Source organism: Orcinus orca, chromosome 17, assembly GCF_937001465.1.
Source record: "Orcinus orca chromosome 17, mOrcOrc1.1, whole genome shotgun sequence".
NCBI lineage: Eukaryota > Metazoa > Chordata > Mammalia > Artiodactyla > Delphinidae > Orcinus > Orcinus orca.
The window spans coordinates 49325814-49341053 of NC_064575.1; the positions used below are offsets into that span (position 1 = coordinate 49325814).

A 15240-nucleotide genomic window follows, 5' to 3' on the forward strand; every position below is an offset into this window, starting at 1 on the left:
AAATAAATGCCAGCTTCTAAAAATGTCAAAATCATTGTGTTTTACTTTATTTTTTTTATTTTTATTTTTATTTTTTTCGGTACGTGGGCCTCTCACTGTTGTGGCCTCTCCCGTTGCGGAGCACAAGCTCCGGACGCGCAGGCTCAGCGGCCACGGCTCACGGGCCCAGCCGCTCCGCGGCATGTGGGATCCTCCCGGACCGGGGCACAAACCCGTGTCCCCTGCATCGGCAGGCGGACTCTCAACCACTGCACCACCAGGGAAGACCAAAATCATTGTGTTTTAATCAGTTTTGTATGGCATCTTCTATCTTAATTGACCCTATAGTTATTTTCTCCGATTTCCAAGTACTTCATTGATATTAGAAGAAAAGGACAGTAGCAAGTGTTTTTAGTCAGTATTAACAGACTGTAAGACAAACAGTATGGCAATCCTGACTTCACCAACCCTTCCTTGAAATCATCATTAAAAATTAACATCATTTAGATAATAAAAAAAGATGACACCGTCACTTTAGAATTTAAAACCAATTCCGTTTGGAGAACTTTTCATTGAAAGTAGTTCAGAGAACTTCCCTGGTTGTGTAGTGGTTAAGAATCCACCTGCCAACGCAGGGGACACAGGTTTGAGCCCTGGTCCGGGAAGAACCCATATGCTGCGGAGCAGCTAAGCCCATGCACCAGAACTACTGAGCCTGCACTCTAGAGCCCACGAGCCACAACTGCTGAGCCCGTATGCCACAACTACTGAAACCTACGCACCTAGAGCCCGTGCTCTGCAACAAGAGAAGCCACCGCAATGAGAAGCCCGCGCACCACAGCGAAGAGTAGCCCCCGCTCGCCGCAACTAGAGAAAGCCCATGTGCAGCAACGAAGACCCAACACAGCCAAAAATAAATTAATTAATTAATTAAATTAAAAAATAATAAAAGTAGTTCAAGGAGCATGAAGTGCTCTGTGAAGAGTATTTTTATGGTCAGCATTTAGTATGTGGTAATGGGGAGGTGAAGACAGGCCTGAGAGTGTCAGAATCTTAGTGAAAGGAGAATGTCTTCACCAGGCATCTTGACTTTGGTTAAAGGGTCCAAGGCAATAGAATATTTGAGAGAAAAAGCCATTAGGATGTTAATGATTCGAAATGAAACTTTAAAACAAGTTTGAAAATAAATAGCCAAGCCTACCGTGAAAATAAGTTTTTAACAAGCGAAAGGCAAATGTGCAGGACTTTTTTCTTCTTTTTAAAGAAAATTTTGTGTTTAATCATCTGTGAACATTTTGGAGAATTTGAGTGTTACGTTTTGCTCAGGGAAAAAAATAAATTGGATGTGATGGCTGATTTCACCCCCTTTTAAGTAGCTCCACTGTGCTTCAGGGTCACTTCTCCAAGGATAATGACAGATAGGAATCAGCTATTTGTTCAGTGAGGTTGGGGAGCATAATGCTGACACTCAGTCATGCAAAATCGAATGTTTCTCTTGCTGATCACAGCTCTTTCTGCTGGTTATGAGTTACCGCATCTAACGTGCGCACACATGGGTGCTGGAGGCTCAGTCCTTGAGTCAGATGTGCAGACGCAGAGGCCAGGGCTGTGGCTTTGGTGTAGAGAATACACTTTGTTCCTCAGCTCGAGCTGGGACTTGTAGGCTTCCTAGTGGAGACACTGCTGCCAAAGACTGGAAAAGCTCCTTAAGGTGGACTCAAGGCCCTCTCCATGTCCTGGCCTTTGCCTGTCTTTCCCGCCTCTTCTACACCACGTTCTCCCCGAAGCATTCACATCACAACCCCTCGGTTCCCAGAAGGAGCTCTCCCTCCAGCTTCCCTCCTTTTGCCTGTGCTCCTGCCTCCCCACCTGCAGTGTTGTCCTCTTTCCTCTCTGCCTGATTCAACGTGTCCTCCTGAGGACCGTCCCTGCCCTCCGGCCCAAATCAGTTGTCCCTGTCTGTGCTTTCACATCTCATCTACCCCCACAAGTTGATCATGCTCAGTCTTAACCATTGCGCCCATCTCTGCCCTCTCCAGGGTGTGAGTTCCTCAGCAGACAGCGAGGTGTGTTCCGGTGTGTGTGGGCACGACCCAGCGCCCTCTGCGTCCTCGGTAGGTGCTGACCTGTTGGGTGCAGAGCATATGGTTTCGTTCTGTGGGGAGCACACAGGAATGCTTCCTGGTCTTGGACTGGCGTCCTGTACTGAACGTGCCCTGGATGCTCCTTCCATTCTAGCACCACCAGCAGCCAAACATTGGCCCTGACTCTGATTGGGTAACGCCTGATACGAAGGACTCGGGACACGGGGGCAGCATCACCGCCACTTCGGGGAGCTATTCTCAGGCCCGTTGGCGTCCTCGTGTCTTGCTGAGCCAGTTACCCGCTTCCTGCTGTGCAGGTCCCACGTTCGCAGGTCGGCCTGCTTGGAGCTGGCCTTGTGACAGTCTCCCCTTTGCCAGCCACCCCGCCATCTGGCCTTGTGGGCAGAGTGCTCTGGAGGAGGCCAGTGTTTTCTTCCCCGGTCTGTGTGTGCAGTACAGCATCCGGATCTTGCTGGCCGCGGCCCCCGGGGCAGCGGCACCGGCACTCCCTCTTCCTGACGGCCTTCCCAGCGCACCCCCATCTCAGGCAGTTTCCAGGGCAGGTGGTACCCCCCTCTCCCCGTGAACAGCACCTCTGCAGCCGTGTCTCAGCAGGTGGTTCACTAGCTTGGCCTGAAACGTTTCTACCATCCAGTGGGTTGAGCCAACAGTGTCTGATTCCCAGCCTTAGGGAGGCGAACCCTTTCCATGTTTGCTCCTTTCTTGAGTACCCTCGCTCAGCACTAATATCTCTTTTTTCCCCCTTAGTTAGTTCTCCATACCTCCAATCCCCTGTTAATAATTCTTTTTTAAACTTTCTCTGTTCAAACCACTGGGTGGTTTCTGTCTCCTGATTGGACCCTAACCATGCAGATGCCCCCTGCCTAGAATGCCGGGCTCCATCCCTGCCCCAGCACCAACCGTCCAGTCTCCAAGGGCCAGCCTAAATGATACCTCACTCATTTATGTGACTGACATCTTCTGAGTTCCAGCTAGTACATAGGCCCTGGGCCCAATCCTGGGGTTAAGTAAGACAGGGCTTTAGCCCGACAGGAGCTGTAAGACTGGAAGAAGAGAAAACTAAGTAGTGAACTGTGTTGAGTTAGAGAGGGGGTGTGTGTGTGTGTATGGGGGGAGTAGTGTAGGACAAAAACTTAGAACAGAAACTTGAAAAGAGAATTTTAGTGTCCTCCCTAAAGGGATAAGTGAATGAAAAGTCATGAAATTGATAACCATTTACCACTTTAAGTAATGTCCATAATAGAAAAAGTAACAAAATGTGGTTTTGTTTTCCATTTCATTTGTTAATATTCTTTCTCCTTCCACAAAGCCCTTAAGCTGGGTGTTTTTTTGGTTTTGTTTTGTTTTTTAATTTATTTATTTAATTTATTTTATTTTTGGCTGCGTTGGGTCTTCATTGCTGTGCGTGGGCTTTCTCTAATTGCGGTGATCGGGGGCTACTCTTCGTTGTGGTGCGCAGGCTTCTCATTGCAGTGGCTCTCTTGTTGTGGAGCACAGGCTCTAGGCACGCGGGCTCTAGAGCGCAGGCTCAGTAGTTATGGCTCGCAGGCTTAGCTGCTCTGCGGCATGTGGGATCTTCCCAGACCAGGGCTCAAACCCGTGTCCCTTGCACTGGCAGGTGGATTCTTAACCACTGCACCACCAGGGAAGCCCGAGCTGAGTAAGGTCTTAACTCATCTCATCTCTGATTTCCTAAGGGCAGGAACTGTCACATAGTAGGTGTATAATAAATGTTAGTTGACTGAATAAAGGCTAATCATATCGAGTTGATATTCTCTCTGTTTTGGAGGAAGGAAGCCAAAGTCAGCCAACGTTTTTTTAGGTTGACGGTTCATAAACAATTACATGCAATTGTTTTTATACTTGAAATGTGAACAGAAACGTTATTAATCTACTTAATGCTGATACTTATTGGTTCCTCTCTAGCCGTTTACAGATAACATCTGCCGTGTCAGGTGTGTATCACACAGTATGTTAGGTATTTTATAGACCTCTAATTCTCAGCTATCCCAATTGTGCAGGCATAGATATTGAGGTTAGCTAACAACCTACCCATGGTGTTGCTGATCAGATGTGGCTGAGCCCTGCTTTGAGTCCAGGTTGGTACCAAAGCCCTTGTGTTTCCCAGTCCAGTGCTCAGGCATCAGCACGAGGGGCCCCTTGGTCAATCAGGCGCCTGCCCTATTTGAGTGTACACACGTACACATCACCCTGCAGCCTTTTTTCCTCTTCAGAGCCACCACCGCCTCCTTCCTTGTCCAAGAGGCACAGCCCTTTGGACCCGCCAGGCACTGTGACATCCAGGTACAAGTGGACACGGTTTGGAAAACTCAGAAAGGTCCAAAAGTCTCTTCCCTCTGCTTCTTTAAGGATTCAAAAAGTGTCTCATCAAAGTCTAGCCACTTGCTGGAAAATTGATATTGGTACAGGTTATAGGAAAAGTTCAATTAAAATTAAAGCTCAGGGGACTTCCCTGGTGGCGCAGTGGTTGAGAGTCCGCCTGCCGATGCAGGGGACACGGGTTCGTGCCCCGGTCCGGGAGGATCCCACATGCCGTGGAGCGGCTGGGCCCGTGAGCCATGGCCGCTGAGCCTGCACGTCCGGAGCCTGTGCTCCGCAACGGGAGAGGCCACAACAGTGATAGGCCCGCGTACTGAAAAAAAAAAAAGAAAAAAAATTAAAGCTCAGGGGAATGTGTGTGCACCTTTAAACACTAACCCTGTCTTTTCTTCTTCCCAGGTGCTCTTACCCCCGTATGATGATGCCACTGTGAATGGCGCCGCCAAGGAGCCGCCACCACCTTACGTGTCTGCCTAAGCCTGGAAGTGGGGCGTAGCTGAGAGCGACAGTTTGACTTGCATACATCAGAGCAATAGTTCTTCAATTTTACTTCTGAGACGAGCTCTCTGAGCTTATCTGTTGCTGAAATGCTACAATTTAAATTTTTAGATGTTAAGTTGAGACTCTGTAGTTTGAAACATATGCTTAGCTAGAGCACTGTGATAGAGTAACTGTAGAATTCTTTCTGTGCGAGTGCGGTGGGCTCCCCTAGGCTTTCCTCGGCATTGAAACTAGCCAACAATCCGGATGAACCTTCTGTCCGAGGAGTCTGTTGTACGTGCTGAGCCCCAGAGTTGAAGAATTTGTGACACTGTTCTCTCCGTTCCCTCCTTTCTCTTTTGAAAGCGTAAAATAAAATCAGAATTATGCAGTGCTTCTCTTAGGCCATTCCAGTGTATAGAACAAGCCCTTAGGAGAAGAGGAATCGTGTAAGGAGTCCAGATATACACATAAATAAAACAAGAATTTCCTTAGATCCTTTATGATTTAAATTCAGTGACAGTTTGGGTTCGCCGGTCAAGGATTTTGTCCACGGGCTAAATTGAGACCCTGTGTCAATTCCCGGCAGCGAGGACAGTCAGTCACCACCCTGGAGGCTGCTCTTGTGCACCCACCTCTGGGGTCACGGCGTGGAGTGTTAGAGGGGAACTGGTTGGTACTGTGTGGTATCAGGTTCTCCCTTTCTCGCAGTTTCCTTCCCATCCCCGCTCAGAGCCCCCTTTCACTTAGCGTTCTGTCCTAGCCTGACTCAGGGAGGACCTCCATCAGCCTTTGTCAAGTGGAATTGCTGATACGTATTTACCCAACAATCTGAAAAAAGGTTTTCTTCTCTCCCTGCAAGGCACATCCTACTACTTTGAACTTCTGAATACGCCTTGTCATCTTTTAAAATAAGTATAAAACGGTCTTCGGAAAGACGGGAGGTGGCAGGGGTGCTTCCTTGTGAAATGCCCTTATCTTGACTACCTGAATTTCAAGAGACTTTTATATATTCACGTGTTCAAAAGTCACAGCTCTTCTGTTTGTTCATTATTGAATGTGCTGTAAATGAAGCCATTTGCAATTAAAATGAGAGTTGCCCATATCCAGGAAAACCACCTTTTGATTCTGGTGATTGTGCCTGGGAACCCTTCTTGCCCAAGTGGGGCAAGAGGCCTAAGGAGGAGGTTTTATGGCTTGTCTCACACATATGTTTTTTTTTTTTTTTAATATTTCAGTGCTGGTAAAATCAGAGCATCTTAGGCCAAGAGAAATGGAGAGGAGCAGACACGAGCTTCCAGCATTCCCGACCCCGCCTCTGCCGAAGCTCTGCCAGCTCGGCTGCTTCGAATAGGATTGCTTTCTGTCCACAGTGCAGTTTTAATACGCTGTTCAGATTGTACTGTGTTCCAAGGGAGATTAAAATAAGAGTGGCTTTGGCTTGTTCCTGAACGGGTATTTCAGATAATTTGGAAATGTAGAATAAAATAAGAGGCAAGGGGGATGACTTTTATCCCTGAGAATCAGCCTCCGTCCTTTCTCTTGGTGTATCTCATTAGTATTCTTTGTAAACTCGACCTCGGAAATGCTGTTCCTTGAAGTTTTATACCCAGAAGATTAACACATGAAGGGCTGTTAGGTTTGGGGAAGGCCCGTCAGGTAGTTTCACTGATCCCTGTGGAAAGCACATAGGAAATCACAGTTATTTGCATGTTACTCCCCATGATTTTCCAGTGCTTTGCCTAATGCTTTTTTTACAATATGAAAAATGGCACATGGTCAGGTGGAGAAGAGTGCTGGTTTGGAGACTCTACGTAGGGTCCTCGGAGAGGCTCTTGTTCACGTGACACTCAGTAGCACCACAGACACCAGGATGTCACGATGCTGCTGGGCTTTCCTGACATACCAACCCAGGCGGAGCTCCAAAGCTGCCCCCGTACTTACCTCTACGCGGTAAGCAATTGTCTTCCTGTCTGCACTATGGAGAGGTTGTGATGCTTGGATTAAAATGACCCCCCCAGAGCACACTCAGCAATTCGCTGTGTCCTTGTCATTGCCAATCCAGATATATACCTCTCTTGTAAATGTGTTTTAAACCCCACTTTAATATCCTGCTCCTTTCTTCTATTTTGTTGTCTACAGAGAAACAAAACAGTCAATTACCTCAATTGCTCTCGTGCCTGTATACTTCCTGGTCACTTGTCTGAGGGTTCCTGGGGGTTTTCATCTTGACCCCCCAAAACCCTATTTTGAGGTCATGGACATTCAGTCCAGCACCACCAGGTGTGCAAGTGGGCCCACTGATAAGCAGCCCCGTGGGAGGGTTTGAAGTCTGTTTGCTGGACAGAGAGAAGAGGAAAACACATCTTTCGGCTTAATGGGGTCTGGCCACCCTAGAAACCAAGCTTCCGTTGCACAGGCCGGTCAGGTTTCCAGAATGGCACAACACATGGAAGTTTTCAGGCCAACAGACTAGTCACTCCCCTTCCTGCACCTTCTTCCTACATAAACACATGTGCCGCATCTCCCCTGCGTCTGTCCTTGTCCCTGCCCCACCCTATCCTGTTGTCCCACAGGTTGCCTGACACTTTCCCCTCCCTTTCTCCCCCCATTTTTGTTTTTTAACTCTCTTCTGGCCCCAAACAAACGTTTGTTTAGTTTGACTGCTAAACTGAACCACACCTCATTGCATTTGTCTTTCCACCCTCAGTTTGTTAAGCAACAGTACTTCTCAGTAATGTTCTCAATAGACCACCTTTAGAGACTGTAACCATTAAAGTTTTCTCCATAGAGGGGATATATTGTATTTGAAATGGTCACCATTGGAGAAAAAATCCTGCTGTGCAAATGGAGCTTTTGTGATAGAGGAAAACCGATGAGACTATAAAAACACTATTTCCATTTAAAAAGAAAAGATACGGCAGCTTTTGCAGCCGGTCTGGAAACGGACCTAAATGTTACTAAGTAACATTGCTTCTGGTCACATAGGCAGACTCCTATGTTCTGGAGGGGAGAGGGCAGATGTAACTCATGCCAAAGGACTGCCTGCTAAATTGAGCCATTTCAATACCAGAAGTAGTGCCTGCTGCTGTGTAGAATGAGTTTTGGCCAGCTCGCATGTATGTCCTAAAAGGGAAGGAAAAAGGAGGCATTGCAAGGATGTCTCCACACCCATGGAATTCACTTAAAGTGTTTTTGCACGCTGGCCAGGTTTTCTGTCAGATGACTGGTGTATGGAAGCCAGCCACATCTGCGACCTTCTGCCCAGAAGCCCACGCATTCCTACCGCTGACTGGTGTGTGGAGACAGCAGAAGAGAGAAACTGTCACCTGGCCAACCCAGAAGAATTTACCTCAAAGCAAAACTCTCGGCTCTCTACACCCATCAATATGACCCTAGTTGGCAAAACAGCTGCTGCTTCAGAATGAAGAGTTTGGCTCAAAACAGCACAATGGACTAAGGTTTTATTTATTTTATCCCATCTAAAACTTTACACATACTTTTTAAAAAGCCATTGGCAGTACAAACAAAACAAGTTTTAAGTAAACTTATTAAGATGGGAACCTCTTCAACTCAGCAAATATATATATTCCTTGGTGTGTGTCAAGATGTCCAGGGTATATTGTTGCAATAAAGAGAGTTTGGAGAGGAACTGTGTGACCCGGGTAGATTGGGCGTAATTAGCCAGCATCAAGGGACTGAGCCAGTTTCTCAGGAAAGCCTAGGAGGGAATGTGCTGTCAGATTTTCTGCTAGTCACAGCTCAGTGCTGCGGCGTATCAGCTCCCCCTATGAAAAGCCATATGCAACAACAGCTCCTGGATTCCTGGGACCCTGAATTTGGGGCATCCAACCTAGACCTTTTGAAGAGCTGATGAGGCTCCCATCTGTGGCCTCTCCACCTAAGGAAACTCCAGCTCTGGGGAAACGAAGGAACATTGGGTCTGCTCTCTGTGCGACGCACACAGCACAAAGGACACTGTCTTGTGTGGTGGCCTTTGTGTGATGTCACTTTTCCCCCAGTATTCATTTTAGCTAAACAAATGTATCTTTATTTCACTATTGTAGTTTTGCAAGATCTTCCTTCAGTTCTTTCAACGTTAGGTCTTTTTTTTTTTTGCGGTACGCGGGCCTCTCACTATTGTGGCCTCTCCCGTTGCGGAGCACAGGCTCTGGACGCGCAGGCTTAGCGGCCATGGCTCACGGGCCCAGCCGCTCCACGGCATGTGCGATCTTCCCGGACCGGGGCACGAACCCGTGTCCCCTGCATTGGCAGGCGGACTCTCAACCACTGCGCCACCAGGGAAGCCCCTAGGGTGGATTTTTTTACTTGAGGTTTATATCACAAGTAAAGCTGTCAATTTTCTGTTTAATTAGGCTGAATCGTGTTCTGTGAATATCAGCTTTTAATTCTTATCATAAAGAATTTATTCAGCTGTGGTGACCTAAGTGGGAAGGAAATCCAAAAAAGAGGGGATATATGTATACGTATTGCTGATTCACTTTGCTGTACAGTAGAAACTAACACAATATACTCCAATAAAAATTTTTTTAAAAAAAGAATTTATTCAGGTAGGAAGAAATCAACTGAGGTGGGCCTCTTAGAGTGGTTAATTGTTTTAAGTGAGCAGTTTTCTTCTGAGGAAATTAGGCACCATTTTAAACTGCACTGATTTATCTTTAGGAAGAATATGTACAGTAAGTTTTCAAGCATCATAAGGGAGTAGAACAGTGATGTAATGTGTCTGCATTACCTTGGAGGAATAGTTGGGGCCGTGAGACCCAACTGCCTTCATTGTCCCCGCCCCAGAAGGCCTATCTCACGGTGTCTGTTTTCACGCCTCTCAAGTAGAGGCAGACTAGAGCAGCCCTCTCCCATGCGGCTGTAGGCTTTCTCCCACCCTGTGAGGTTAACGCACTAAATCATCTGTGTCCCTGAGAGCCAACTTCCTTAAACGTCTTAGTAGTGAATCCAGGTCTGACTCGGGCATCAGGAAACATTATAAATTTGTGGGTTTTTAAAAAATTACATAAGGGAATTCCCTGGCAGTCCAGTGGTTAGTACTCAGCACTTTCACTGCAGTGGCCCAGGTTCAATCCCTGGTCGGGGAACTAAGATCCTGGAAGCTGCGTGGCGCAGCCAAAAAATAAATTTAGGGCTTCCCTGGTGGCACAGTGGTTGGGAGTCCGCCTGCCGATGCAGGGGACACGGGTTCGTGCCCCGGTCCGGGAAGATCCCACATGCCGCGGAGCAGCTGGGCCCGTGAGCCATGGCCGCTGGGCCTGCGCGTCCGGAGCCTGTGCTCCGCAACGGGAGAGGCCACAGCAGTGAGAGGCCCGCGTACCGCAAAAAATAAATAAATAAATTAATTTAAAAGATAAAAATAAAAAAGGACATAAGTAATGTATTGCAAGAAAAAATAGAAAATAAAGCCAGTAACATCCTTTGGGTCTCACCTTGAAAGTCACTTCCTTCTGGAAGCCTTCTATGACCCACTAGTTTGGAAGAGATTCATTTTATGTTGTCCCATAACAGAGCATACCATAGCATACCAGTCAAGGCTCATTTTACACTCTGGTTCCTGTGGCTTCTCTCTTCTGTAATCTCCCAATAGATAAGAAACTCAGACAGAAGCTGTGTCTGTTCCTTCCCCAGCACCTGGCACTTGTTTGGCACATAGAACGAACTCAAAAAAAGTTACTAGAATAGGAATAAAATAAGCATGAGAGGAATTAAAACCACCTGTAACCCCACCCATGGTTATTGTGACTGATTCTTAAACAACAACTCAGTGGGGCTCAAGCTCCACAGAGACCCCTTCTCCCAGAAGAGCCCACTGGAGAAAAGCAAAAATCTCATTCCTGTAGACTGTGCAAGGGAGCAAAGGGAGGTCTCTCCTCCATAGACCCTACGAGCGTGTCTACTGTGGGGCGGGGGTGCCTTGACTTCCTAGAAGTTGTAAAGGTGATAGGCAAAACTCAGCAACACGGTAATAGAAGGATTGATCTCTGCAGGAAAATTAAAGGACAGCTAAGACGAGGGGCTAGCTGATGCTCTGCCACAATTTGCAATCAAAAGGAAATGACATTCTTAGCTCTATTCTTGTGATCAAGTGCCTTTTATGTGAGCCTAATTCAGTAGGGCTGAATTCAGTAGGGCTCTGAATGAAAAATTAAATTGCTAGATGTGCCTCTCCCTTGAACTTTCTCTTTTCCCTTTCCTAGTAGATCAATGTATTGTTAAAACAATCAGTGACCAGGACTTCACTGGTGGCGCAGTGGTTAAGAATCCGCCTGCCAAGGCAGGGGGCGTGGGTTCAATCCCTGGTCCGGGAAGATCCCCCATGCCACGGAGCAACTAAGCCCATGAGCCAGTACAGCTGATGTGTTCTTCAACTTCCTGGGCACTTCAGATTTAAATAGAACCCCTGAAAGGCTGTATGTGATAAAGCATGTTTGTCTTGCAGCCTTTACAAGAGTATCTCAAGCAACAGTAAAGCCGTGCGCATTTCTCTGTGGTGGGGACCACGGACACTAGTCCAGAAGTCCCCACCAGCAGGTAAGTCCTGCAGTGGAAAGTAATTATCAGAGGAGGAGCGTGAACTCCAGAAAAGGTGCTGAGGAGTGGGGCAAGAAGCCCCCTGCCCATGTGTGAGAGACCTGGTTCCAGGAAGGAGAGTGTTTCAAGCAAGGTGTGCAAACATGGAAGAGAAGCAGTCTGATTCAAAAAGAGACTAAACGTGTTTGCATGAGGACTCGGAACTAAAACCCGCCCTCTTCTCATAAACCAAAACGTATTAAGATGTAATCCACATGCCATAGAATTGTATGATTTAACGGTTCTTAATATTATTCACTGTCATGCAACCATCACCACTATCAGTTTTAGAACATTTCCATTAACCCCCAAAGAAACTCCACACCCATAAATAGTCACTCCCCCTTCTCCCCCCAGACTTCTCAGCTCCATGGGTAGTCTGGAGCTAACGGTGAAGCACTGAGGGTCTGCACCCTCTCATTAGGCCTGGCCAGGGATGCTGAGCTGTCTTAAAACTTGCTCTAGCTAAAAGAAACTCTCAGCTCTTTCACACTTTGGTTATTGCATCTTCTTTTCTACATGTTTTTGTTCAGAGCTAGTGTACATATAGCCAGTAATGTTCTGGCACTTTCTATACTTGGGAATTGCTTTGTCAATTCTTGTTTTAAATGAGTCAAGACATTTCCATTGCTTCTTTTCAGAGAGTGCTCTACCAACAAAACATTGTTCACTTCATTGCATTACATCTTATTTTTCTCCATCTTATGATTTATTGTGGCTCTCAGCAGTTCACTGCCTTATTCCTTATTCTTTCCACTGGACCATCTGTAGCATTTCCCCTTCTGTTGGATCCCGGTAATAACCATGTTCCAGTTATTTTCTTCAGCAAGAGAGAACGTGGAAAAGCCACGTTCTTTCTTCTGATATTTTTGTTATTCTTGAGTTTATTGAGCTTTGCCAGAATGCTGGAAGATTTTATAGGACAGATACACATACTCATTGCCCAAGTATCTTGCAGTCTGATTTAACACCAGGCAACCGATGCAGACAGAGACTCAGTAATGGCGTGGCGAGAAGGCAGTTAGCTGAGTGTCACAGGAATGAGGCTACTGGCTTCTAATAGCAGATGGCTCTTTGCCAATTCCTGGGCTTCAGGAGGCAAGAAGCAGCAGTCTGCGTTGCTGAGTGATGCTTCCACACATAGCAGGTCCATCCTCCACTTCCAAAGTGGAAACTAGTCTCCAGGGAGACGGGCAGTGTTTCAGCCTTGTCAATATCCAAGAAAACGAGTCAGATTCCGTTCAATCTTGCCCAGGTTTTAAGGCTCCCCACTCCATCCTATTATCTCATACCTGATAAGTAGCATCATCAGCCTGATTCCACAAAAACCACTCTAACCTCCAGGTTTAAGGCCACAGCAGCTCAGTCTCTTCCCCAGCATGGCATAAGGAAGATGTGTAAACAAGTTAAGGTGTGGATAACATAAAAACATTTGAATCCTCTTTCCAAGGTGGGGTCATATGTTTATTTAGAAATCATTTCACTTGGGATGATGGTGCCGTCAGCTAGCCTGTCCTCAGGGGGACCTCTGACACGGAACTAGCTGTCCACATTGATGGGGCATCTGGAAGGAAGCACTGCCCCATGTCAGAGGGTTCCTTACGCAAGGCTGGAGGCCCCCCTCTCTACCTTATCTCCTGTTCTGACCAACTGGCAGGTGCCCCAAAGGAATGACAGCTCCTCTCCCAGGTGAGACATCCTGCCCTTCTGCTTGAGTGGGACAGGGACGGGCTCCAGGAGTTTACATGTGACTCAAACATCATCAGTCACCTAGAGAAACACGGTGCGAGTGAGGTGACATTGCAATTTTAGATTCTTCCTCATTTGTGTTCCGTGGAGCTGCCCGTTGTGGCCCTATCTTGTCAATAAAATTGGTGTTTCTAGGGCTTTCCTGGTGGCGCAGTGGTTGAGAGTCCGTCTGCCGATGCAGGGGACACGGGTTCGTGCCCCGGTCCAGGAAGATCCCACATGCCGCGGAGCGGCTGGGCCCGTGAGCCATGGCCGCTGAGCCTGCGCGTCCGGAGCCTGTGCTCCGCAACGGGAGAGGCCACAACAGTGAGAGGCCCGCGTACCGCAAAAAAAACAAAAAAAGTTATTTTAGGCTATGAGTTCTGTGAGCCAACCTGTCTGCTCTTTGTTTTCCTTATATTGTGGTCCTCTTCTCTTTGATAGAGTCTCATTTTAATCTGCCCTCTAGGAAGGATTCTAATGTGCAACACAAAGCAAAACAAAAAGTTCTAATATTTACAAGGAACAAATGAATGCTTAGGGCCAAAGTCTATATTTGAGGCTATTCATGAATGTGAGGCCGGGGTCAAATGACTGCCCCTCCCCGCCCACCCCTCCCCCCCCCCCCCCCCCGCCGCCCCCGCCGCCCCCGCCGCAGCCTCCTTCTGTTCCACAGTAGACCCCCTGCAGAGACAGAGAAGTGAGCTGAACCCAGCATAGCTAACAAGGTGTAAGTAATTTAAACAGTTGTGGATTCTAACTCATGAGTTCTGAGATACTACACACCCTTGTTCTTGTCTGCTTGTATGAGTGCCCACCTGAGAACAAGACATCATACTTTTTCTGAATAAGGTTCTCTACATTAAGCCAGTAGCAGGGCCTCTGGCAGAAAAGGCAGATTTGGGCTTTCCCCAGCAGCCTTTATTATTATCAACTTGCATTCACCCTAAAGGTAACTGGGAAACTAAGCCATTGTTTTTTCTTACTTGATATTTCTGGATACTGAACTCGCTTTTGCTGCTGCTTTTTTTTTTTTTCCCAGCAGACCTGAAGATCATTCCACGAGGTGAACAACTCACTGACCTATTTGACGTGGCTGCAGGCGTGCTTTGTACAGAAATTTCCTCTTCTGAAGACTTCTGATAGAACTCCCTGGGGAGAAACATCCAGCTTACTCGGCATACACCAGAATCACTGAAATCTGTTACTACTACATTACAATTCACCAAAATTTGTAAGGATTTCGGAATTACTATTGTTTTCCTGGTTAAATTACCGGATCATACTGGTGTCTTGAAATTAGGCAACACATTTAAACTGTAAGTTTCCATAAACTGTAACTTCACTTCCCCAGCTCCTAGGGGATTTTCACTGGCCCAGACTCAGGAAGGATTTTCATTGGTGGGATCCAGGACTTCAGAGACCAAACATTTCCTGAAGACTTTCCTCTACTTTCTGACTTCCACCTACCTCCTCCCAAAGACATACAAAGAAACTATTTCTGATCAGTGCAGGCGGCCAAGAGTGCCCAGTGGGCCTAAGGTGCAGCGTGAGGGAACATGAATCCAAGATTCTTTCCCGGCATTAGGATACCACTGAGTTGCCCGATGGCTTGAGTATGTTGACCCCTTGCCTTATGGCTAGGATTTTAATTACCCACCTGGAGCTTTCCTGAAAATTTGATTTTGTACAAGGTTTTTACTCATATTCCAGAAACCAACTCTATCATCAAATAGGAGTGACGACGGTTCAGAGTAAAGGCAGCCAAGAGGACTTAAATGATCAGATTTTGGCACCAGACGTTTTGAAACTTGCTAGTTCTGCGGCCTCTACCCCACAGCTTGTTAAAACCTGAACTGAGTGGTTGGGTTAATGGTTTGGGGTTAGAATTCTGGAGCAATTATTAGGAGATGTCCTAGCCTGTTGTAACGACCCCACTCACCCCCAGCTGCCCAGGAGCAGGGAGAGCTGGTAGAGTGGCATTCCCCAGCCCTTTCCCTGCCACTGACCA

At 47.0% G+C, this 15240-nt stretch overlaps 1 protein-coding gene across 2 annotated transcripts in view; it reads left to right on the top strand.

The window, feature by feature from the left end:
* LAPTM4B (lysosomal protein transmembrane 4 beta) overlaps window positions 1–6427 on the top strand; it is a 69268-nt gene extending 62841 nt beyond the window's left edge. Inside the window, exons 7-8 of one of the 2 annotated variants that reach the window (XM_012534998.3) lie at window positions 2019–2093; window positions 4824–6427. In XM_012534998.3, coding sequence (XP_012390452.1) covers window positions 2019–2093; window positions 4824–4901 — 153 coding nt within the window. In that variant the 3' untranslated portion in view covers window positions 4902–6427. The remainder of the gene's footprint in view (window positions 1–2018; window positions 2094–4823) is intronic. The other variant, XM_004275360.4, reaches the window with a different exon arrangement.
* Window positions 6428–15240: the final 8813 nt, after the last annotated feature.